This window comes from Harpia harpyja, chromosome 19 (assembly GCF_026419915.1).
Source record: "Harpia harpyja isolate bHarHar1 chromosome 19, bHarHar1 primary haplotype, whole genome shotgun sequence".
Lineage (NCBI taxonomy): Eukaryota > Metazoa > Chordata > Aves > Accipitriformes > Accipitridae > Harpia > Harpia harpyja.
The window spans coordinates 9,489,976-9,510,688 of record NC_068958.1 but is presented as its reverse complement, the minus strand read 5'-3'; the positions used below and the strand labels follow the sequence as shown (position 1 = coordinate 9,510,688).

Below are 20,713 nucleotides of genomic sequence, written 5' to 3'. Positions count from 1 at the left end.
TCGAGATTTTGTGTTAGTACAAGGAGACCAGTGTGTTTTAGCTGAAGACTGAAGAAGATAAATTCATTGCCACCTTTGCAGTTCATACTTTTTTTTATTTCTACAACAAGGAATGTGGCTAGCAGCCTTTGCTTTTCAAAATGCTGCATATATATTTGGATTAGAGAGAGAGAACCTGCTCTTGCTTTTAGAGGAATCTCTACAGAGTTGAAGGCAAACCCATTGTAAGGATAAATCTGTTAGAAAAACTCTGAGAAGGCTACACGTGTGTGAGTTGTACGTACGTATGGTGGCGTAGAACAAAACCAAAGTACGCTTCAGATCTGCAGTCCAGGCTGGCCTGGACTGTGGAAAAGGAAGTTTTTCCTATGTACAATAGATAATGATGTGGCTTTTCTCATAACAAGTGTATACCATGAGCTTTTACGCTTACATATGCACATATATGTGTCAGAGCTATCACGAAGGAGACAAATAATTAGGGCAGTATGTTAAGATGAGTTCTTGGAAAAGTGCTTGACCCCAGGGTTAGGAAGAAAAAGTTTGGCTGCTGTAAGCTTTTCGAAAGAGGAAGTCCTGGATTGTTTTTATGTGAGGAAGGAAGAGTTCCACTTAATTGTTATAATTCTCTATAAACATGTTAAAATACAAATGTTTCTAGGATTGTGTCACTAAGACCCCAATTTAGCAAAGCCCTTAGCTATTTGCTTACATCCCCCTGTAGTCAAATCTATCAGTGGGACTTAACCATGCTTTTGAAGTTAAGCACATATTTAAGCGCCTTGCTGAATTGGGGCCAATATTGGCACAGAGGTATAAAGATTTAGAGGCTAATGACTGAGCTCATTTAGATTAGGGATGGGCAGAGTGGATTTGAATAAAGTAAGAACTGGCTCAGAACTTCAGCCTACATGTGAAGCTAACTCAGTTCAGGGCTTTTTACGTCATCAGAACAGTTTGCCTTGATCTGTATTTTTAACATGGTGCAGGCAGTGGAACGCGTGCAAGAAATCCACTGCTCCTTGCACGCACCTTGGCGTGAAAATGTTGCTTTAGGAAATCATACACTACCAGTGCAAGGACAGGAACTGAGGTGGACCTAGTAAAATAAATAAACACTGTCAGGGCATATCGTGGGCAGTGACCTTGTTCATTACATGTGTATCAGTAAACCATTAGAGCGGTCCTTGGGTCCCTGGCGTAGCTTTCATCCAGACCAGCTCATACTCTGGCAAGCAATTCCCAGGTGCATTTGGGGAGTTAGGATAGACCAGGGATGATTTGAAATAGGCAGTTTTGATGAAGTCGCCCAATTTTGATTGCGAGAAAATGGGATAAGCTGTCCTATGCCAGGAATCAACATGAGTTAAAGTAGAAGTGATTTCATTCTCAGATACTCTATATTGTTTCTTTCCTGAGGAATGCACAGTTTCTGGAGCATGTGATGATTAACCACTGTTAAATGGCAGGACCCATGCAAGAGCTTCTGTAACCCACAATTCTGCAATATGGATGTGATGGGTTCTTTGTCTAAACTTCCTACTTGGAGATATTAATTTCTCCTTCTTAATTCTGCATTTGCAGAACTCAATTCAGGATCATGACTTCAAAATTCATTGGGATTTACAGCTGACAGTAGCTGATACCAAATTGGAACCAGTAGCTAGAGAACCAGAAATATTTAAATTGGAAACATTTGGTGGCAGTGGTTGTTTTTTTACAAAAAGTGAATGGTTGTATTGTTTGTCACTGAAGTCATTCATATAGAGTTACAGACAGAGTGAGCTGCCCAGATGATCTGCTAACTGAGGCATAATCTGGAGCCTGGAGGGGGTGGCTAAAAATGTTCCCTGGCCATTTAAGAAGACCACAAGGGGACTAGTAAACAGAAAGAAGAACATCACAATAAGTGTTTCTTAATGCCTTTGTCTGCGGCGTTTCAGTTCTGTAGGACTTCTAAGCCCAGGCTTGCTCATCTGGTGTCCTGATATGAACTCAAGAAACCAGATTCTTTTTCCCCTTTACATTGATGGAAATGAAAAGCAATGCCACTGACTGCGGTGACGTTGCTCCAGATTTCCCTTTGTGCAAATTGCAAAGGTTTTCTTAGGCTCATCCTTCCCTCTGAAGCCATTCGAGGCTGAATTCAGTGCTACATCAATGTGTAGCACGTTGATTCACATAAGTATAAAATGAAATAGGTCTGCTGTTATTTTTCCAACTTCAGTGCAAAAAGGTTTTCAGATTTTGTGGGAGTTTTGCAATGGGCAGTCAAGGTTTGCAATATGTACTTCTGAGAATGGCTTGGCAATAGTGCTTGCTTTTTTCCTCAATGAGTCAACTTCCTCGTCACTGGAGCCCTGGCACGGGAAGAACTTGTATTGCAGCCTCACCATCCGAAAAACGGAGGGGAGCAAAGTGACAGTTAGCCTTCATGGGTAGGTGTAACTGGGATGTGTAGGGAGGGTTCAACAAGATATCATTCATCATTTATGCTCTCACTCAACATCCATGTTCCAACATTTTTGCTAATGTTAACTGGTGACTTACTCAACTAGCAGTGCTGTGAGGTCAATAGTAAGGTACTTCTCCGCTCGGGGAGCTGCAGTATGTGAGGCTGCCCGGGGTCTGCTGCCGAAACAGAGTGAAGTCTGTGGTTCACACTCCTGGGTGATTCTTGTTGGGCATTTACAATTGCACATGGCTGTTGTCCTCACCTCATTTCTCTGCAAGAGAAGACCACCTGGGCACTACAATACACTGTCCACTTGTTCTTCCACCGTCTCATCCACAGTCTTATTGATTGGTGCAAAGTGAAATCAATGGCAGCTTAAATTTGTATGTCAGGCTGTGAGTTGCAGTGACTGGAAAACACGTGTGAAAACCTTGGTATGGCAGGGGCAGATCCAACTGAAGGCAGGCTCACTCTGTGTAGGTCAGTTCTGGCAGAGAATCATCCATCCGTTCTGCAGAAGTAATGAGCATCACAGTTGTAGTGCTGATAGACAGGGTGCTGTTTGTTGCATACAAGGGTATGGAGTTGGCCAACGCAGAGGTGGAATTCTCCTTTCTCAGTCCTGTCAGCAGCAATACTTTGTGCACAATGAGGAAATAAGATCTTTCTGAATGTAAAAATTGTTTATGGCTCATCGCACTCCAGGGAAGGGCCGCCACTGAACAAGCAACCTTAAATTACAAGCAGCAGGCACTTCCCATATAGCACTAGTCTGGGACACAGAAATGAGTTGTGGAGGTACATAATACTGTCGTTTAATCTGATCTAGAGCTCAGTAGAGACATGTGCAGATGTGCTTCTCTATCAGTAACATGGAGATAACAATACCAGCCCAGGTGTCTCACAGGGGTGTCATGAAAATTAATTAGATAATGTCTGCACAATGCTTTGAACACAGCAAAACACCATGTACATGCTAAGTCCTGTGCTTACTAAGGTGGATGGGGTTTTGGTGGCTGTTAACCCTTTTTCTAAGACATGAATAGCTTGCTTGTAATCCATTTCAAAATATGTGTATTGATGCATTGCTTTCTCTTCTTTCTGTAACTTTCTGTGTTTCAGGTTCTTACCTACCCATGTAGATGGTGAAATAAGTCAAGGTTTTCCCTCCTCAGAATTAATTTAACTGTATTTAATTTAAATTCATTTCAGTTTTCAGCAGAGGCATATCACCTTGTAGGAATCCTTAACCCCAGAAATTTTGTCTCTAATCCAGCAAAACGTCATCATAGAATGGTTTGGGTTGGAAGGGACCTTTAAAGGTCATCTAGTCCAACCCCCCTGCAATGAGCAGGGACATCTTCAACTAGATCAGGTTGCTCAGAGCCCCGTCCAGCCTGACTTTGAACGTTTCCAGGGATGGGGCATCTACCACCTCTCTGGGCAGCCTCTGTCAGTGTTTCACCACCCTCATCGTAAAAAATGTCTTCCTTATATCTAGTCTAAATATACCCTCATGCTTTAAGACTCTCAGCATTTTCATTGCCCTTTAGCTGAGGGACTGCCCCATACTCACATTTGAACATGTGCTGTAATGTTTGACTCAGGTCATCAGAGATGGTGAAAGATTTTGTGTCAACCAGACATCTCTGTGTATACAAAAATAAACCAAAAACCTCTTTTTACAAGTTGTGCTAAATGTTACAATAATTTACTGTAGGGAGAACAGACAGTTTCCATCCAGGGAAACATTTTATGGATGGCAGGAGAGCAACCGGAGAGATCTAAAATGACAGCATGCTGCTGAGCTTGATAAGAGCTTATCAACACAGCTACACAGCTGATGTTTGGTGTTACTTGTGAAGTGGAATAAAATGAATGTGTTGATTTCAATCGAGTTTCTCAAAGATAAGAGTGTCGATCACAGAAACTCCTCCTCACATGTACACACATGCACACTTATCACTAGCAATATCGGGCACTCCTGAATTCAGCAGAGATTTAAAATTGGATGGGGCATAAGGACTGCTCTTGGAGGGAGAGTGCTCTCGTGGGACGGATGGATGGATGCATGTTGGTGCAGGAGTAGGAAGGCCACGGTGCAGTTGAATATTGCAGAACAGAAAGTAATTCTGCAGAACTGGCAGGCTCTTCCCTTTTGCCACAAGACCTGTAATTTGCTTTCGTTGTCATCACCATTACCACTGTCCCTGTCCTTAGGAAAACATAACTAGAGGGTGTGCTTGTTGGTGAGGAGCCCTTTGCCGAGTCGGGTTCAGTATGCAGTCTGTGTACCTGCTGCCTTGACAAGTGATGAGTTTGCCAGTCAGACACGCTTCCTCTTGTGGAAGGAATTAAATTAATTGAATAAAAATACCACTTCTTGTCTCCCACCTAGCTGCGTCCACTACTCCTGCGAAGCCAATGACTGCCAAAAGCTGGACATCGAGAACGCGCTGCTGAACTGCACCGGTGGCGGGTGGTACAACGGTGCCCAGTGCAATGTGAGCTGCAAGACAGGCTACATTTTGCAAGTCCAGCGAGACGATGATCTCAGCAAGAGCCAGGTTTGTTCTGCTGGTTTTGTATGACCCACGAGACAGGGACGAGCAAACAGATGTGGAGAAATTGAGAAATAACCCAGCCTAAACACCAAAATCTCAGCTCAGCCTTGGGACAAGGCCTTATCCAAATACTTCTCATCAGAATAGGAGCCATCTGACTCTGCAGGAAGAGGTACTGACAGTGAGCAAAGCTCAGATGTTCCCCGAATTTAGAAATTTTCAACCCAAAAGGTTCAAATATGTGTTCAGGCCTTCTCTGATCTCACTGGCTCTACTCAGCCAAAGTGTTTCTTGGATCGGTTTTTTGGGGGTGGGATGTTTGGGTTTTTGCACAACCAGTTTCTGGGCAAAATATCTCATTTTTATTCCTTGGGTTGAAGCTAACAATGTCTTAACTCCTTTGCAGTGTTTCAGTCCATCTGCTCCCAACCACACCCTGGCACTGCAGAAATGCATGGTATCAAGGGGGTGGATAAAGAACCCAAACCTTTTTGCTTCCAAACAAAGCACCAAAAACCTACCCCAGTGGGCCAGGGAGTGCTCTCCATCTTCTCTAAGCCATGCATTAATATCCAGTCCTACAAAAGCAGCATGTCTTGATGCAGTGAGTGGGGTGTTGAGGAAAACTATCAATTTCTTTAAACATTAAAAAAATGTAGGTCCTTCATGCTGGGGGAGGTGGACGAGGTGTATGTGCAGCATGGCTCAGCCTCGGCATGCGACTGGGAGCAGGGTGCCTGGGATACGTGGGTGCAGGGCAGACACCCCAGTTTGTGCTCTCATCTCTAATGCTGCCGGATCCCATGAGTGCGACGTGGGGGTGGTTTCCCCCATCGGCACCTTCTCACGTGTTGTCGGGGCAGCACACACATCTGGGGCCGGGGAGGGCTGGGGGCAGGCGGCCACGCTCAGCAGCCTGTCTGTATTTGTGAAATACTGTGTTCTTCATAAGCTCGCAGAGGGGGGAGACAGAGCGGAGGGGAATGAGTCAGCCCTTTCAACTCAATTACAAAACAAATACAAGACCCCGCGAGCTGGGCCTCTTCCATCCTAATTGGCATCAGCACCAGAACCCCAGCTCCAGCTGAGCATTTTTACAGAACAGAAAACAAGTTCTCAAACGAGCCTGAATGGCTGAACCAGGAAATAGTTGGAAGGGTTCTGTACATTGAGCACACAGGAATCCCAAACCAAATAAAACAGCCTAAACATGTTTCACCAGTGCTGCGTTATTTAAACGCAAGAAGTACCTTTTGGGGAGGCTCAGCCAACTGTATATGGTTTTGTCCTGAGAAGTTTGGTTTCAGAGCCTTGATCAGACTCATATGACAGGAGTGGAGGATTTTAGCACCCCTAGCTAACGTGATTCACTGCCTATTACAACATGCTTCCTCTCACCCTGGTCTACTACTGCACTTCATCGTCTTTTTTCCACCGATAAAAACCCTGAGGCCAATAGCTTTGTTTTGCTGGGTGTTGTGCATTCACTGTTCAAATCAGGGAAGGAGTGGAGCATCTTAAGGATATCCATGTTCAGCTAAGCACATTAAACACGTGCTTTGAAAGTTTATTCATGTGCTCTGGAGATCTGTTGAAAAGGAATGGATGGTTTCTTTCACTATCGTCTTATTTCTTTGTGTCAGGTGCTTCAAGCCAGAACTTGTGGAATGTGTAGGCAAGAAATGAGTTATCCGAGAAAATCCGGAATCCATGGTTTGGATTCCTCGTATTGTGTTGTATTGAATTGCATTGTGCTCCTTCCACAATTGCTTCCCAGCTTCAGCTCCTTTTCTGATCTCAAGCATTTGGAGATGAGATAGGGCATGTGGGTTGTTGTCTATGGTCAGAGGGACTTTCTGCTGTGATTGAGGAACGTTGCACAAAGCTGTTGGTTGTTTCACTGTTGTCGTTTAGTTGAATATTTTGCTTGTTTGACTGATTTGAGGGTCTAGAGCTATTTTTTTCTCATTTAACTGACAGTGGGGGGGTGCTGCATGAGGAAGAGGAGGAAGGAAGGTAGCTTTGCACATGCTGATGTTTCACACTCTTGGGTAGGAAGAGGGCTGAGGTGAGGTTTAATGTCTCAAAGAGTAGACTGAACATCGGTGGCCTATGACCACTGCATGCCGACGAAGACAAACCAGCGAAAACACCCTGGTTTAGCATCTGAACCACATTTGTCTTCCGTATTTCACTGAAAGGCAGAAAAAAAGGGTAAACAGAGAATTAAAAGCAAAATTTTCAAAAGCACCTCAGAGATGTAGGGGCATAAGTCACATTTCAAATCAATCTTTTACATCTAAGGGGTCTTTGAAAATCTTCTTAACAATTTCTGCACTTTCTGGCCTCTGTGTCTTCTGAAGCCACCATTTTAATCAGTCTTAGGGCAAAAAAATTCATTCATCTCTGCTCTCTAGAAGCTCCCATTCCCAAATTCTGTTAAAACTCCATAAAATCACCAAACCCTAAAACCCGTCAGCACTACGTGCAGTAGAAACTGTTTGCTGTTTGAAAATAAAAAAACAGCTGAGCTGTTTACAGACGCTTGGGCTCCCTCTCGTCCTCATTTAGGGACTTCAGCAACAACAACAAAAACGGGTTTGCATAGTGATGGAGCAAAATCCTTCATGTATCTTTCTCACAAAGAAGATCTCGGGATGTTTTCATTTCCCCCCTGATTTCTTCCCACCCCCCTGACAACTCCATCGCTCTTTCTTCTCTTCTCCCCCTTTTCCCCCTTTGTCTTTCAGTGCTTTCCTCCCCCTTGTCCTTCGCTGAAAGCCCCGCTCATTCAGTTACTTGTTGTCATCTCTCCTTGAAGCTACCACCACTGCTGCTCTGGTCAAGAGGTGTTATTTAAAACCCAGCAGCTCCCTAATGTTGTGCAAAGGCATCATCAATCATGCCAGGAAAAGAAAGCGCGGCTCATGTGGGTTCAATTAGAGGCACAGTAGTGGGCAGAAGTGGAAGAATACTTAGAGGGGAGGGCACAGCTGTTCATTTTTAAGGAGAGGAAACTTCACACGTGAAGCATCGCTTGAAGAAGGAGCCGGCTGGGATCTTGGGCAGCAGGAAGGAGACATGAATTCTCCCAGGCTGTTAAAAGTCCCAAGAAACAAATCTTTCTGGCACCAGATTTGTTTAAATTTGCATCCTCTTCACTGTACTGCACACTGTATCTTTGGAGGCCCTTTTTTTTTTCCTCTTTTCTCCTCCTCACCCGCCCTCCCTCCTTGCATAAGCCTCGTTTGGAAGGCAGGACATGAAGGGAAGCGGATGCCAGTCAAAGCAGCACAAAGTGCCCAAAGTGACAGCTAATAAACCAGATGAGAAAGCCAAGTGCTTCGTATGGACTGCTGTGAGCTGGGTGACCTTGTCAGATCAGACAGGCGAAACAGGCACGTGCCTGCTCAGGCTTCGGGTGGGAGAAATGCAAAGGCAGATGCAGATGCTGCCACTGAGACGCAATGCCAGATGCGAAGGCAGCACTGCTGAGGCCGAGGTGATTGGAAATACCCCCGAGGTGTGGCGTGGTGTTGAGGAGAGATGGGCTCCTGCTCAGCAGCGTGGGGTCCTGCCCCTGGGCACTGCAACGATCCCACCTTCAGGTGGGACATTGCAAGAGGGAGAAGCTGAAAGCTGGTAGGTGCCATCTATGATAATTTCCGTGGTAGGGTTGTCCTCTGTGCTTTCAGTCAAAGCCACTAGTCTTTGTCTCCATTGTGGGGAATGTTCTCTGTTATGTTCTGCTGCAGAAGCGCATGTGCTCCTATTGCTTGAAGTGATGACATGATAGACATGCTCTAAAATGTGCCATTATTATGTCTGACCTTGAAAACCTCAGCTTCCATCGTACAAAGTGTGGAACAAATTACTGGAAAAAGCTGAGAAGCCAGGGTCTTACCCACATGGGCACAGCTTCTCTGCGTGGGAATGGCCTTGCCAGTGTGCCAGGAAGAGGAAAAGCCTTATGGGTCTGGAAGGAGGTGACTGTTCCAGATTTGGTTAGTGTTTTTGTTGGGAAAGTACCATGGGGAAAAACCCAGAGATGAAAACGGGGAGAGACTTAATTTTTTTTTTTTTTTTTTCACATCAAGGTCTAGAACAGGGGCAGAAATAAAGTGCAGTGGGAGAATAGCTCTAATGAGGGATCCCTTCCAAGGAGGGTTGACCCCAGGCACATTGCATTTCCAGCAGGCCATAGTGCCCTGCAGCTTTCTGTTAACAAAGACCGCGGCTGCAGCTGAAATACTCTCACGAGTGTTAGCTTGGGCAAAATGTTCTTGCTCATTTTCTGTAAGGTGTGACTGTCATGCACAGATATTGCTTCTGTTTAAATTTTGGTGCTATATTCCAGATTCTGAATTTGTACTGTTTATTTGGTGTTCTGTAGAGGTACATCTGATGTGGAACCCTGTTGTTAGAGAAACTCCCTTGTGCATCATACTGTGTCTCAGCAGCCAGTATCAGTTAGTAGGAACAATCATTTATTCCTAAACTAGATCACACCAACACTAATAACGGAATTCTTGGAGTTGAGTCTCCTGTCACTGATAGAGCTTCCCTGTGCTCAGCATGGATCCAGCATCCAGCAAGATACAGTGCAAGACTCATGTCTTTTCCATAACGTTTGGATAGGCCCTGACATCGATAGCTTGGTTTTATGTTTTAACCTCCTGCTGTCAAGGTGTCCAGCAGCCATGGTGCTGGAGTATTATTTGATGATAGCATCTGTTAAGGGAAATGGAGGCTTTGCTGAGTGCTGGAGCAACCCAGCCTGGAGTGCAAACATGGTGGTGATGCTGCTGTGTGTATGCGTTATGAAGACACGGAAATAGGCTGTATCATCCCTTCTCCTGTGGCCATCACACTGCAAATTCCTGGAAGCACAGGCATCTTCAAGTCATCAACTGTCTACAGAATATATATACACTTTTTAACGGTGCAGATATTCTGATAAGCAGCAAAGGCAGAATTCATAGCCATGGGGAGTAAAATGATTGGGAATGAGAACACAGAGTGTCACTTCACCTGAGCGCTCCGAGAATCCCAGAATGTGCTGCTCTAAATTTGTAGAAAAGGCATTTTTTTCCATCAGCAGTGCTCCCTGTTTAAATAAACTCCACGGTCTAGAAAAGGGGTTTTGTGCCCACTTGGGAAGTGTCCAGTTTCTCAGCTCTGGGACTGCTTTTTCCATTCTGAATGCAACCATATATCAAAGGGAGACAGGTCTGAACTTCTGTTGAAACCATTAGGGTGTTTTTGCAAAAAGGGAATCCAGGTCCCTTTGATGTGTGCTAGAAAAATTCCTCTTCCTTTTATAAACCCAGATCAATGGTCGGCGGTGCAAATCTCCTGTGAGTATACCAGCCCTGAATAAAATATTCCCTGGAGGCAGAGGAGTGCTGCTGTACGGCTTGGTCAGATTCCTCACCGGTATCTTCCCCTTCTTGTGTTTGGGTTTCTCACATTTCTTTCTCTTCTGTCCCTCTATTCTGGTATGGAGGGAAGAGTCCTAGTTTCAGATTCTTCACTTCTATTTTGTAATAATTTTTCCTTTGTAATTAGAAAGTGGATATGTTGTTTATTCTGTTCTCTTTGCCAGCATCTGTTTGTCCTTCGGTCACCCAGTAAATTCTTCAGCTTAGCTGTGGACGAGTGGCTCCTTTACCTCCCCCCCTTTTTTCTTCTCTCTCCCTAGCATTTCAGGATTTCAATCTGCTGCATTGTTTGGATTATTCCTCAAATCCATAGAGGTGTAGCTTCTGTGCAGCTATGACGGTAGAATGACATTAGGGAAGTCAGAGCATAGGCACTGACTCTGTGTTCAACCTCTCAAGTGCCAGGTGAACGTATGGGCAGGATGCTCTTGGGTTTGTCCATTGCAGACTCCTCCAGGAAAAAGTCTGTCTCTCAGGCGTGCGTGTCCCCGGCGCCAGGGCAGCAGGGCCCTGAGTTCACGTGGAGCCTCGGGGCACTCTGATAGTAGAAGCCGTAACAGCAGCTGTCAGTATTGGAACACAATGTTGACATGGCCCAGGCCACCTCCCTTGGTACCCCGGTCCAAGGGTGACTGACACCACTTGGGAGAGCCTCGGATGGGAGTCCCAAATGGGTTCGTGTCAGGTTGACTTTTCCTTCAAACCCAAGAGTGAGTTCGACTACTCAGAAGTACACGGGGATCCCCTTGGAGTGGCTGTGTCACTGCAAAGGTGACAAGGACCGGGGATAGCTGTCAGCTCCAAACAGCTCAGATTTGCATGGTCCTTTCTGATCACAGGGCAGAGCAGCAGCCTTCCCGGCTTGTCTCAGGAGGTGATGCAGAGTTCAGATTCTTTGTAGTGCTCTTTGGTGCACTTTGGTGTCTCACCGCAGAGGTGACAGAAATACCTCCTGGTTCTCTGACACTGTTTCTTGTGGGACCTTGGTGGTTTTAGTAGCTGCTGTCCAAATGATGATGGTAGTGATCAGGCCTAGTTTTGCTTAACTTCTGAGCCAAAATAATGGCTGTTATTAGGCTTGAAATGGTTTTGATCTCTCCCTTGCTGGCTGTGGTGGCTGTAGGCATGTGTCTTTTTCCAGATGGAGTCCAGCATCACCATGACTTGCACAGATGGGAAGTGGAACAAGCAGGTGACCTGCGAGCCCGTGGACTGCGGTGTCCCAGACCAATACCATGTCTACCCAGCCACCTTCAACTGCAGCGAGGGGACCACCTTTGGCAAGAAATGCTCCTTCACTTGCCGACCTCCTGCTCTTCTGAAAGGTATCGGAGGGTGTCTGTGCAGTGACCTGAGGATAGCTGCACAGCTAACACAGGCTGTTCCTAGTAATATATGTTACTGTTGCTGTTGTTTTAGAATTATTCGTGATATTTTAAGTATGAAGAATTATGAGACTCTATGGGAAGGTTTATTTATATTAGAAGTTAAGTTCCTTTGCATCTCTCTATTACCTTCCTTTGACCTTTCCTTGATCACGGCTGGCCAGGCAGTAATGACTGAATATTGCTTCCATACAACCAAAACATGGAAAAGTCATGGGGATAAATCAAATTGAATTCTCTCATCTTCTTTCCCATGCTTTCTCTGTTTTCTGTGTCTCTCTCCCTTCTATGCCCCCTCATGTATTAGGAAAGGCAGGAGAAGACTGAAAAGTCCCATGTCCCATTGGCACAGTCCCCCATCACTGTTTTTCCTAATCTACCCATCACGTCTCTCCACACTCATCTTGCTCTACCTCTGACCTTTCTCTTCTCTTCTTGTTTGGGACTCTCTAAGATTTTTTTTTTCTTAAAAATAACACACTCTGCTGCCTTCTTTCCTTTCCCCCCCCCCATCTTCCCTGCTGCTTTTCTGCTAGCATCCCCATCATCTTCTCAGCACCATCAACTCTCCTGCTCACTGGCACATAACCCTTTTTGATCTGGCCCTCAGGAAACAAGAAAAGATATCATTGTTAATTTGAAGGAACATTAGAGCCCAATTAACTTGTCATCTTGCAGTGGAGTAATCTTAACTGCTGTTGTCAACTCAGGTACAAATGCTGTATATGCTTTTTTTTGTACATGTGGTATCACCTTTTCTGCCAGGATTCATTGCAAACCCCGGAAAAGGCATGGGAAGTATTCTTCATTTCAGTGAAAGGATACGTCGATTCCTTCATATATCACCAAATTGCTTAATTCTTTTAACTCCAGCTTAGGAGGGTAACCACAAGCAGCTAACACACAGTGAAAGTTAAGACTGCTCAAAGGGGAGGTTTTTATCAGAATTCCCTTTTTCTGTTCATACACTCAGAGGGTCATCTTCAACAAGAGGTGTTTTTTCATTGAAAATGCCTGGAATTTTTTTTGAGGGGGCAGTGAAATAATGATATTCAACGTGACCAACAAGAGCTTCAGCTGGAGAGTCTGGCGGGGGTAGCTGGAGGGATGATGACCAACTCCCAGGTCAGGGGGTGCAGCTGTGGTGTGTAGCATCACTTTTGTCCAGAAACTCTGTGAGCTGTGAGGTAAAGGCACCATTTGGTGTTCAGCTATCAGTGATGACTAATAGATGTTGCCACCAAGCTTCTGGAGAATGGCGTTCGAATGACTCATGCCTAATTCAATCACTGACCACTGACGTCATGACAGCCACTGTTGGTAATGTCACAGCTTATCACTTTGCAGTGGCAAGTATGATATCACCGCGGCTGGTCTGCAGAGCTGCTGCATGAGTCAGAGCAGAGGAGCACACTGGTGCTCTAGAAAAGAGCTCTCTTCTGCACAAAATACCTCTGCAATCATCTGCAGTTGGGGAGGGGAGAGAGAAAGCCAGGGCTGATTTAATGCGGCTTCTCTTATCTTTGTGGGTAGGGCAGGAGGGCTCCTCCGCATACCTTCCTGAGCCCTCCAGAGCCTTTTGTTTTCTTCTTCTTTGAATTCCAGCCTCATGCCCCGGCTCTCTTCCTTCCCTCTCAGAGAGATGGCATTGCTCTGGGGTTAGCAGTTTGTCAGTATTATTTTGGATAAGTCCGAAGTTGGCTTACTGTTGAAAATATGCCTTGTGGGTTGAGAAGAGTTCCTGCAGCAATGCTTGGGGATTTCAATAGAGTATTAGGGATTTTTGAAGGGTTAGTGGCTCATAGCTGTGCTTTGTTTCTTAGGAAAAGCTTATTCCTTTTCAACATACAGTATAAAATAACAAAGAATGTAAAATACACTGAGACTAGGCTACTTTTAGCTTAACCTTCTGAAGTCAAGTAGGTCATAGCAGAGGCAAATAGATCTATTGTACCTTTTACCTTTGAGGTGCTGGCCAAGAAAGCTTCCTAAGGAAAATGAGTCTCTAATGAGTATTATGAATCGTATTTATCACAGTAGTCCCCAAGGACTGAGAGTCCCCAGCTGAGAATGGCTCCTCATTGTGTTGGAGTAGTGACTCTAATACTAACAGATGCTGCTCCAAAAGGCTCAAAATTGAAATAAAAAGGACAGATTCAGGGAAGAGATATAACACAGAAGCAGAATGAAGAATGTAATGGCACCAAACCCTCTGTTAATGCCATGACTTTGGAGAGGAGGGGGTTGATGTATGAAGCAAGCTTCCTTTCAGAGAAGAACAAAATAAGGAAAAGAAATACAAAAGATTACAAAGTCAGTGTGGTTTCCCCTATGCTATAGCATTTCCTGAAATAAGCACTGTCTGCCTGTCATCTGAAAACAGTCCTTAATGATTTAATGCCATCATCTGGGAAGAGAAAATGCATAGGACATACACAGTTGAATTTGTCAAACCAACTGAGGTGGCTTTTGATATATTACGGGTGTAACAACATTTTGAAAAAAATAGTCCTGCTGAACGTTGTTAACTTTGCTCACTGTTCTTCTCAGGAAACAACAGCAACTTGACCTGCATGGAGGATGGGCTGTGGTCCTTTCCAGAGGCCCTGTGTGAGCTGATGTGTCGAGCACCCTCCATCGTCCCTAATGCAGATCTCCAGACTACTCGTTGCCGAGAAGATAAGCACAAAGTGGGCTCGTTTTGCAAGTACAAATGCAAACCAGGTTACCATGTCCCCGGATCCTCCAGAAAAGCGAGAAAGTACGTGAAAGAGTAACGCCCTGCAGTCAGCATGATTCAGAAAGCCAGGAGTTAAACTGATTTTGGGAAAGGGATGGGCCGCTTATAACAGACTATATGTGCTGTAGGGAATATCACCGAGCAAGTCCTTCACGCAGATAGTTGTGCAGTTTCAAGGGGGTTTAGGCACCTAGCTCACTTAGGCTTCTTTGAAAATCCTAACCAGTGCTCAAAAATCAGACCTTACCTTAGAAGTACCCCTTTGATATGCAGCCTGGGGAGTCCCCTTTGAAACTCTGCAGGAAAGGGTTAGTGCTATCGTATGCTTCTGACTCTGCACAAACCCACTTCAAACCAACCACAGCCCACAAGCCTGGGAAGCAGAGTTTTTGGGAGACGTGTCCAAGGCCAAAAGAGGAGTTTAGGCTGGGCAGCTCAGTGTTGGCTTTGCAAATAAACGTTATTTTTGCTCAGAGACCTCATGACGCAGATTCACGACTTGTTCCCCAAGTGTTAAAAGCTCAAGCACACCCATCCCCTGCAACCTGCTAGCAGAGCTTAGAGGCTTTAGAGGCTCTTCGCTGACTCAGCCACTCACTAAATGGTCTTGTTTTTTCTGCACAACAAGGCGAGCCTTTAAGATCCAGTGCACGCAAGACGGCACGTGGCTGCCAGGCGCTTGTGTACCCGTTACCTGCGACCCTCCGCCTTCCAAGTTTCACGGGCTCTACCAGTGCTCCAACGGCTTCCAGTTCAACAGCGAGTGCCGGATCAAGTGTGAAGATGATGACAATCAGTCGGTGAGTCTCTCTTATCCAAATTAGCTCACCCATACAAGTGTGGTTTTATCGTATGTTCCCTAAGGACCCATTATTATATGTCTGTGTGCCATATGATAATTTAACTTTGTAGAGTTTACAACTATTCAGGTGAACTGTCTCTAAACTTTCATGTTTTTCTGACTGTGAAGGTGTCATTTGGCATCAGGGGTCAGATCCTCATTGGCATAAATCAGCATGTTGCCTTTGACTTCTTACTGATACGAGAAGGTCTGGCCTTTAGTGTCTTGTTTGAAATGCTTAGTTTTCCTCCCCAGAGGTAATTATATTTTGTGAGATAAGTAACTTCTCCTAGAAGTGCTGCTGCTGCTTAATATGCTTGGGAAGAGCAAGTGGGGATGTAGAAGCTGCTGCTACTACAAGCACTGCAGAGAGCAGGGAGTGCTATGTCAAAGGCCTTTTAATATCATTCCAGATTCTGAGGACATATTAAAAAGGGACCAACACTGCCCTAGAGCCAGTGATCTGAAAGACACCTCTGATACCTGCTTCAAATGTTAAAAGCCAATTGCTGCCCCCGGTTCCTGCCAGGTTGGCCTGCCCTCTTCACGGGGACAGCAGGCAGAGCCCTGGAGTTCTGCGTCAGGGCACCTGGAAAAGGTTTCCTTGTATAAGACTTACATCAGGTTATGAGCCTTGTGAAATGAGAAGTTGCACGCATGGGTGCAGTTTGGGTGGGAGCTCTGGGATACAGCGTCTGTGGCTTTGTGCATCTACCACTTGCTCAGACCGGTCAGTGTGAGTACCATTGCTGCCAGTGCAGGGAAAGCGGGGCCACCAGGGTAATGATAACTGGTATAACAGGTTGGTGTTTGCTTTTAAATGAGCTGGACGTGAAGAGGAGCAAGCAGTGGAGTCAGGGTTACAGCAATAATGAAGTGAGCTCTGGAAAGCGAGAGATAGAGCTATGTCTCTGTTCACTGCAAGGAAGAGTGTAGTGACTGTTCAGCTGCGAAAGCACCTTGAGCAAAGGAGCAGATAACATCTTGAGGAAGGGATTTGCAGAGAAAGGTATTTCCAGATATTCCAGAAAATAGACTACAGAAAAAGAGGGAGGACTCCTGGCACAAGCCAGAACCACTTGAGAGGTGTTAATTATTTAAGGATTAAACCCCACTAAGTCTCTCTCAGCTATATAAGGTGATAATGCACATTGCATCCAAGCAAAAAACCCAGCAGGGATTTTCACAAGAGATTTTGCAGGTCAGGGAACGATGGGCAGTATGTTACTATAGCAATGGATATCCTGGGATCTCTGAGTATGTTGCAGAAACTATACAATAGTATCCTCAAGCACAGCCAGCTCCAGGAACATAAATCAGGTTTCATGGCTCACCTTTAAAAATCATGCTTGAACCCTGGCATACAAATTGCAATGGAAGTGCACCACACTTGCTAAAACAGCAAATTGTGCTCAATTATCACTTAGCGATCTCTTCCTGAATTTGTCACCACGCTGAAAGATCATTACTCAGCTGTACATATGGCATCTCTTAATCACCAGGAACGTAATGGTCATTTAAGCAGGTACGTCCCCTGGCACCCAGAGCAAGGGTCTTCCATTTCTGAATATTGTGCACAAATCATATGAACAGTCAGATCTAAATTAATCAGTCTCTGCCAAACTGGCCCTTAGGTGAGAGTCACCAAGCTGGATCACACCCTGAGTCCATCTGGTCCATTATCCTTTCATATGATTTTCTTATTGCTTCTGGCAATGGCCAGATGTCTAGAGAAGGGGAAGCAGGTCCCACGCAGTAGCCTGCCGATAAGACCACTTTGCATCTCGCTAAACATTATGTTCATCAACAAAGCTGAGCAAAAAAGGCATTAGGATATTAAGGACAAGACTAACACTGAAGGCTGCGCAATCTTCCACGCCGGTACCAGGGGCTTGTGCAGATCCCTGTGCAACAATGGGTGTGGGTCGTGGGGAAGAGCTCCTAGGAAAAGTTCAGCAGCCCCGCTGGGATCCCAAGTATAGGCAGCACACTAAAGGATTCTCAAAATATCCAGCGCAATCTCCAAGAGCAGGGTGGGTATATTGCAGGCAACGTGCCTAGCATGTAAAATGGGTGAGGAGAAGCAGAGATCCTGCATGGTTCTCCCACCCAGCAAGGCCCTCGTGGGAGGTTTGAAGCCCAGCCACACCAGACATCCTCCTGTTGAATATCCCACATTACCCCATGGCAGTTAGGCTCGCAGATCCTGCAGAACAGCTTGCACAGAAATCCCCAATGCCACGAGGATAGATCTGACAAAAGATTGCCTATGCACTCCTTTGTTGTTTCTAAAGGGCATGATATTTCCCCTCGGACTTTGGTATTCATTCTTCAGTATCATACAGAGAATCTTTTCTATAAGAGAAATGTCATATTCTATTCCTTGCCCATTCCCACACCAGAGGATTTTTTTCTCCTTTCCACCTGCCTCTGTGCGTGTCTGTCTCAGCCTCTTCGCTTGCTGTCACTCAAGGCAGCCAAGCTCTGAAGAGCACGTTCTGCCCTGCTAAGCTTCCCTGCTCGTGTCCCGCTTTCCTTCCTCCTTCAGATGGCCATTGGGGATTCTTTCTTTTTCGAGACAAAGATGGTGCAACTAGTTAGAAAATGGGAAGAGGGAAAAGTCTACGTTCAACACAAACCTCTCAACAACAAGAAGGAAGGCAAATGGGGTGAATGCACCTTTATTGCAACTGGACTGGGTCTGTTTTAAGGTGTAGACCTTGCAGGGGCCTTGTAAAGACATTGCATTGCCCAGAAGAGGCATGTGTGTGTTTGTATGCAGTGCAGGTTTCCTTTTTTTTATTCTTTGGAAGAAAACTCCTTCTTGCTCCCCAGGGCTGGCAGTCCAAACTGGGGGCTCTTCCAGCTCCAGCAGAACTTTGCTCCCAGCTCAGCTCTGCCGGCTTCTCACTTCTCAGCCTGTCCTTGCTGTTGGTTTTGTGACTATTCTCGTTATCTCCTTCTCTCATTCCCAGGGCCGTGGAAGCAACGTGATTCACTGCCGGAAGGATGGCACCTGGAGCGGCTCCTTTCATCTCTGCAGGGAAATGCAGGGCCAGTGTGCGCTGCCCACACAGCTCAACAGCCACCTGAAGCTGCAGTGCGCCGGCGGCTACGGCATAGGTTTGTAAGCATCAACCCTGGCTGCCTGCCACGGGGGATGCAGCTCAGACGGGAGTGGGGAGCAGTGGGACAGGAGACAAGGAAGAGAATGGGAATGAGAGGGAGGAAGGAACGAGCCTGCAGTCCTTGAAGTCACCTTCTCCTGTGGACCTGTTTGCCTGAGTGAGAGGCTGCTACAGGAGGCTTTTCAGGGAACTGCTTTTAGGAAACATGAAGCTTTGAGAAGCCGGGCATCATGTAACATGCTCTGATTGCCTGATTCTTGCAGTGCTTCCAGTTTTATCTTGTCCTTTCTTGGCCAGCTGGTTTTAATGGGCAGCCAGCACGCCAGACTATGCCAGAGACACATCCAGTCCTCAAAATACAGGGAGAGATTGTACCTGCATTTGCTCTTACACTTTTGTAATGTCCCCCTCCTTCAACCACACGCACACACACATGGCCCGGAGGCTGAAAGGCAGGAAGCTGGCCAGGAAGCACAGCACCAGGATAATTCAGGTCTCTCCAGAAAGAATATGAGACCAGCTGAGCATGCCCTTTGGTATGACAGTTGTTTAGGACCTGTTGTAAGGGTATATTTTCCCCCTTCCTTCTGGGGTGCCTGGTCACTCCACAAGGGGTGATGACTGCCTGCGCTCAGCTTTGCTTTGTGTCACCCAGGCAGAGGGAGGGATAGATGACACACTGAATTGTACACACTATATTGTATTTTCAGCCCCCGTTTCTGAGGTCTCCCTGCTGTAAGGGCTGCAACGGGAGCTGTGCTGGCTGCAGCCTGCACAGACTCGCAAGGCCCCTTCCTGCAGCCCCACTCCCAGCCCCTGCCAGCCCCCTCCTCCCTCTGCCTGTCCCTTTGAACTTGGGAGAAATTTCCTCGTTTTGCGGCTCCCTCATTATATCGCAGCCATGCAAGGGACCACGAGCCTCCTTGTGTTCCCTCCCTGGGGAGGAGAACACGACCTGGATGAGATCACCACTCTGTAATGATGCCAATTACAGATCATGTATCAAAACAATTCCAACCCGCTCCTTTCCGTAAGTGTAAATAGCGTGGCAGAGCGCGGGAGAGCGAGCGGCGAGCAGGCTGTGGCGACTCTTAATGTGGTGAGGCGTTTTACCCTTGAGACGAGGTTACCTCCCAGGGCCGGCCAGATTTTTGCAAGGAGAGAAATACCAATTCCTGGTTTGGAGGGCAGCATCTCAGTGCTGGAAGCAGGAGGACCTGCAGCTGCCCACGCAGCGGGCGCCTGCCAGCCCGCGGTCCTCTCCCAGCCCTGCCGGGGTGGCTGTCAGCAGGTGCCGATCCCAGATGCCAGGTCTGGTGGGCCTGATCCTGGGCTGGGACCACGCAGCCCTCGTGGAGCTGAGGGACTCATGGGCCAGATCCTCCACGAGAGCGTGGTTCTCACTGGAGAGGGAGGAAGAGCTCGGCGAGGGCACAGCGGCCGTTGGCTCTTATCCTCAGCAGATGGAGACATACCACACACTTTGTTATTCTCGCCCAGCACCACCTTTCGGGATCAGGTTGTTGGGGCTTTCTTCTCTTTGTGTTTTTGGAAGCCTGATTGATGTCCTTCCAAGAAGGTGCTCTCCTGCCACTCGCTCGCAATGGGGCTGGTGTCAAGGGGCCTCATCCAGCGGGTCCCTGGAGCCACTACCACGTGTGCTGGGAAAGCAAAACAAGCCCCAAGTGCTCCCCGTCCTGCTGGCTCAACAGCCCAGGTCTGCTCTGCTCCCGCTGACTCCTCCATGTGGGAGTACGTGAGAAGGCAGAAGCAGGTGGGGAAAATAATAGCATCCAGTCATGGTCACTATGAATCCCACACACCTTCGGTAATTCCTCAGACACCTAATCTGCCCTTCCAGGCTGAGGTGTGTGTTGAGCCAAAGGTTCAGCTCTCCAAACCAGTGCGGAGATTAATTCCTCCCCCAGCGCTGATTGGAGTGCAGAAATCCTAATGACATGTTTGCAGCAGCTGTGCCATTCAAGAGTGATTTTCCAGGGGGGAAATGGTAATGGTCCAACACACTAGGGCTTACGGTTGTGTCACCACAGAGCTCTGGGATATTGCTGCAGAGTATCGCAGCATGTTTTAATAAAGAAAGGACAGGATTCCCACTGGGCATGACAGTTAATCAGAGAAAAAGCAGGTTTATGTGTGAA

At 46.4% G+C, this 20,713-nt stretch overlaps 1 protein-coding gene across 1 annotated transcript in view; it reads left to right on the top strand.

Annotated features, from left to right (window-relative positions):
- The window catches only part of PAPPA (pappalysin 1), a 183,458-nt gene that overhangs the window by 133,883 nt on the left and 28,862 nt on the right, over nt 1–20,713 (top strand). The window contains exons 14-18 of the mRNA XM_052815534.1: nt 4,854–5,022; nt 11,602–11,785; nt 14,396–14,606; nt 15,214–15,385; nt 18,402–18,549. Coding sequence (XP_052671494.1) covers nt 4,854–5,022; nt 11,602–11,785; nt 14,396–14,606; nt 15,214–15,385; nt 18,402–18,549 — 884 coding nt within the window. The remainder of the gene's footprint in view (nt 1–4,853; nt 5,023–11,601; nt 11,786–14,395; nt 14,607–15,213; nt 15,386–18,401; nt 18,550–20,713) is intronic.